General features: G+C 32.7%; 1 protein-coding gene across 1 annotated transcript; it reads right to left on the reverse strand.

The window, feature by feature from the left end:
* Positions 1-751: 751 nt before the first annotated feature.
* LOC122579798 (putative clathrin assembly protein At4g40080) lies at positions 752-1,949 on the reverse strand. The gene has a single exon (XM_043752032.1). It carries the CDS (start codon positions 1,919-1,921, stop codon positions 836-838), a length of 1,086 nt encoding a protein of 361 aa, XP_043607967.1. The 5' UTR covers positions 1,922-1,949; the 3' UTR covers positions 752-835.
* Between the last annotated feature and the right edge of the window lie 547 nt (positions 1,950-2,496).

The following is a 2,496-nucleotide window of genomic DNA, read 5'->3' on the forward strand; positions in this document are numbered from 1 at the left end:
ATGTCAGACCACATGTAATTCTCAAACAGTGTTTCTCTATCTACACACCGGTCAAACGTGACGTTTTATGTAAAACGGAGAGTTTTACAAAAAACGGGGTGTTCAACTAATACTTAGCGTTTTATGTAAAATGACACTCAAAATGGGAGAATGACACTTGTCATTCCCCTGACATGAGTGTCAGACCACGTGTAATTCTCAAACAGTGTTTTGTTATCTACACACCGGGCAAACGCAGAGTTTTATGTAAAACGAAGTATAAAACGAAAAATTTTACATAAAACAAAAGTTTTGGTAATGTTTTTTTCAAACAGTTGATGTGTGTAAATAGTCCGTCCCTTCAATTATGTCCGGAAGTTAACCACCATTTTTGAATTTTTTGTCATCTGTCAATTTCAAAAATTTTGGACAATCCGAAAGATTTGAATTTAACTATCGATTTTGTTTAATGATTTTTTCTCAATCAAGTGCTAATTCCTTTATTTTTCAACTTAAGAATAGAAGAACATACAAGCCTATAATTCAAATTCAATGACATACATGATACAGTATACATTATCTATACTAGTTACAAGAACATGTTACTAACCAAAGTCTAAAAGACAAACACTCTATAGTAGGATTGAATTTATTATCATGATTATAATCCTTTTTTAAAAGGAAAAAAAATATCCAAAATTTTTTTTAAAGAGAAAACACTCATCATTAATATACATATATATATATCCAAAAAAAATATATATATAGAAAACAAAATCATTAATATGAACAAAAAAGTAAAAAACAAAAGGCAAAGAAGAAAAAAGTCAAAAACCAGACAAGCATAGTTCACGCACTAGCCAGCCATAAAAAAACATTGATTTCCCCAATTATTGCCTTTCCCAAAAGCACCAAACGGCAATCTTTCCAACGGTCGATTATATTCAATGAGTTGTTTATGTAACTGAGTCGACTCAGTAACATACTCAATCATTTTCCAACTCACCGATTCCATCTCCTTTTCTTGTTTCAATCTCATAAGTTTCACCATTAACTCATTCTCCAAATCCCAAAATGACTTGTTACGTTTCCGGTTCACGAACAATTCGGTTAGCCGCTCTTTACAACGTTCTAAACGTGCCAGACACCAAGTCAACTCGTTCAACTCGACCGTGCTAAGTTTATGCATTCTTTCATTCAACTCGGTTAGACGAATCATTGTATGATATTGTAACATACGATAATCTTCTCCAACTAATCTCATTACCTCGTACACAATATCATTTGTTTGACAATGTAACGATTTTGGTGCGTTACAAATTTCTTCAATTGTCGAAACCAATGAGTCAACTTCTTTGAATAAGTCCATGTACAATGAGAATTTCATTTTTTCTTTGTGTTTCTCTAAAATATCGGTTTTTGATAAAGATGTGACACATCCTAGAACATTAGACGTGACCAAATGACTTTCCAAAAAACGTGCATACCATTGTGCCCATATCGAAAACTCTCGAGATTGTATGTCAGTGTTATCCATAAACCTAGACAAATTAAGAAAATCGAAATTTGTGCTCGAAAAATTTTGTAACGAATTTTTTTGTTGTTCCTTGAGAAAAAATGAACCACTATTGATCATATAATGTAACGTTATTAAAGACTTTAATGTTACATAAGCATTTGGTTCGTTATGGTGGTGAAGACGGTTGATAATTGTCGATATACACGCTGAAGCCGAGTGGCGTGTGGTGTGACCGAATGAGATGAGGGCGGAAATAAGGTGGTCTTGTGGTGGAGTTCGGGTGGACCGAGTGGTGGCACGGAGGACGGTGACTTGGATTGACGATGTGATTGTGTGATTTGTGATTGAGAATTTTGATTTGATGATTTTGGCTTTGTCTTTGAAAATTGAATGAAGATTTTTGAGCTTTTTTGATCGACTCATTTGTTGTTTTGAAAGAATGAAATGAATGAATGGAATATATGCGGGTTGGAAAAGTTTGTGATTAATATATATATATAGTGGTGACAAGTCACAAGTTTGATGTCTTCAAGAAATGTACTATGTGAAAAATAATAAAATATTTGTCATTGGTTTGATAATTTCTGTTTCATTTGAAAGAAATGAAATTATGAAGAATGGGTCTAAAGTCTAAACACGATTAAGAAATATATTACTCTGAAATTACACGGAGAAATAGAGAGGAAATACAATTATAGTATTATACAAAGAGGAAAACAGAAACTCGTATACGTTACAAAAAGTGGTCCCCGTACTATATAGATTGATCATTGATGGAGGTTTTTTTTATACTCGTATATTCTTAATTTTTTTACGAATGATTTTGAATGGAAACATACTCATTGTCGAATCAAATTGTGAGATAACTCGATAACGAAAGTCAGTTAGATAAACTGGATCATGCTATCACGAGTCGAACAAATACAAAACTTTGTACGCTCCTTCCACAATAACTTGAGGATTATTAAAAAAAAACAAAGATTGCAGTAATTGACTGA

The sequence above is a fragment of the Erigeron canadensis genome, chromosome 8, assembly GCF_010389155.1.
Source record: "Erigeron canadensis isolate Cc75 chromosome 8, C_canadensis_v1, whole genome shotgun sequence".
NCBI classification, from domain to species: Eukaryota; Viridiplantae; Streptophyta; class Magnoliopsida; order Asterales; family Asteraceae; genus Erigeron; species Erigeron canadensis.